This window comes from Chiloscyllium plagiosum, unplaced genomic scaffold (genome assembly GCF_004010195.1).
Source record: "Chiloscyllium plagiosum isolate BGI_BamShark_2017 unplaced genomic scaffold, ASM401019v2 scaf_3518, whole genome shotgun sequence".
Classification (NCBI taxonomy): Eukaryota; Metazoa; Chordata; class Chondrichthyes; order Orectolobiformes; family Hemiscylliidae; genus Chiloscyllium; species Chiloscyllium plagiosum.
In genome coordinates, this window is record NW_025213792.1 from 5,833 (window position 1) to 6,454 (window position 622).

Genomic DNA, 622 nt, shown 5'->3' on the forward strand with positions numbered 1-622 from the left:
TTACTATCAGTGTTGACTCCATTCCAATTCCGTTACATGTCCCCCCCCCCCATGTGAGTGATGATATGTCTGTGTCTGTGTGTGTGTGTTTACAATTGGACCTGCTCCAATGTCAACATCAGATAATTGGGTCGAGGGTGGGATGGGGTGGTCCCAATTCCTGGAAAAGATCCCTGACTCAGTTGCTCAAACATCAAGGTGTCCCGGAACCCCTCCAGTGCAGGGGTATAAAGGGGAGCACACAAACCAAATCCACATCACAGAACAGCTCGAAGATCAGACAGGCTAAGTTGAGATGGACAGTACCCAGATGAAAACCCGACTGGTCCTGGTCGCTTTGATGTTACTGGTCTTCGTCGAGATGAGACAGTGTCTGCCCATGTCCAAGGTGAGCAAGGTGCACCTCCCTGGGTGGCACTTATTGCATTGATAACTGAGTGTACCACCCAGAAAGAGCAGCTGCTAGGCAGAGGGATTTTATGTGTCTATGATTTTAATATCTGTTTCTTGGTCAGGATTTGCTGCCTTTATCTTCTGTTTATTTCCTTGCTTTCTATATTCACCCTTCAAATTCCCACATTAACACCCCCTCCCTATTTTTTTTACTCCCTTCTCCCCTCTC

The 622-nt window shown here is 47.3% G+C and overlaps 1 protein-coding gene across 1 annotated transcript in view; it reads left to right on the forward strand.

Annotated features, from left to right (window-relative positions):
* Positions 1–239: 239 nt before the first annotated feature.
* Positions 240–622, forward strand: part of LOC122547722 (hepcidin antimicrobial peptide) — a 3,605-nt gene continuing 3,222 nt past the window's right edge. Inside the window, exon 1 of the mRNA XM_043686311.1 lies at positions 240–388. Within this exon, the coding sequence (XP_043542246.1) occupies positions 296–388 (93 nt within the window). The 5' untranslated portion in view covers positions 240–295. The remainder of the gene's footprint in view (positions 389–622) is intronic.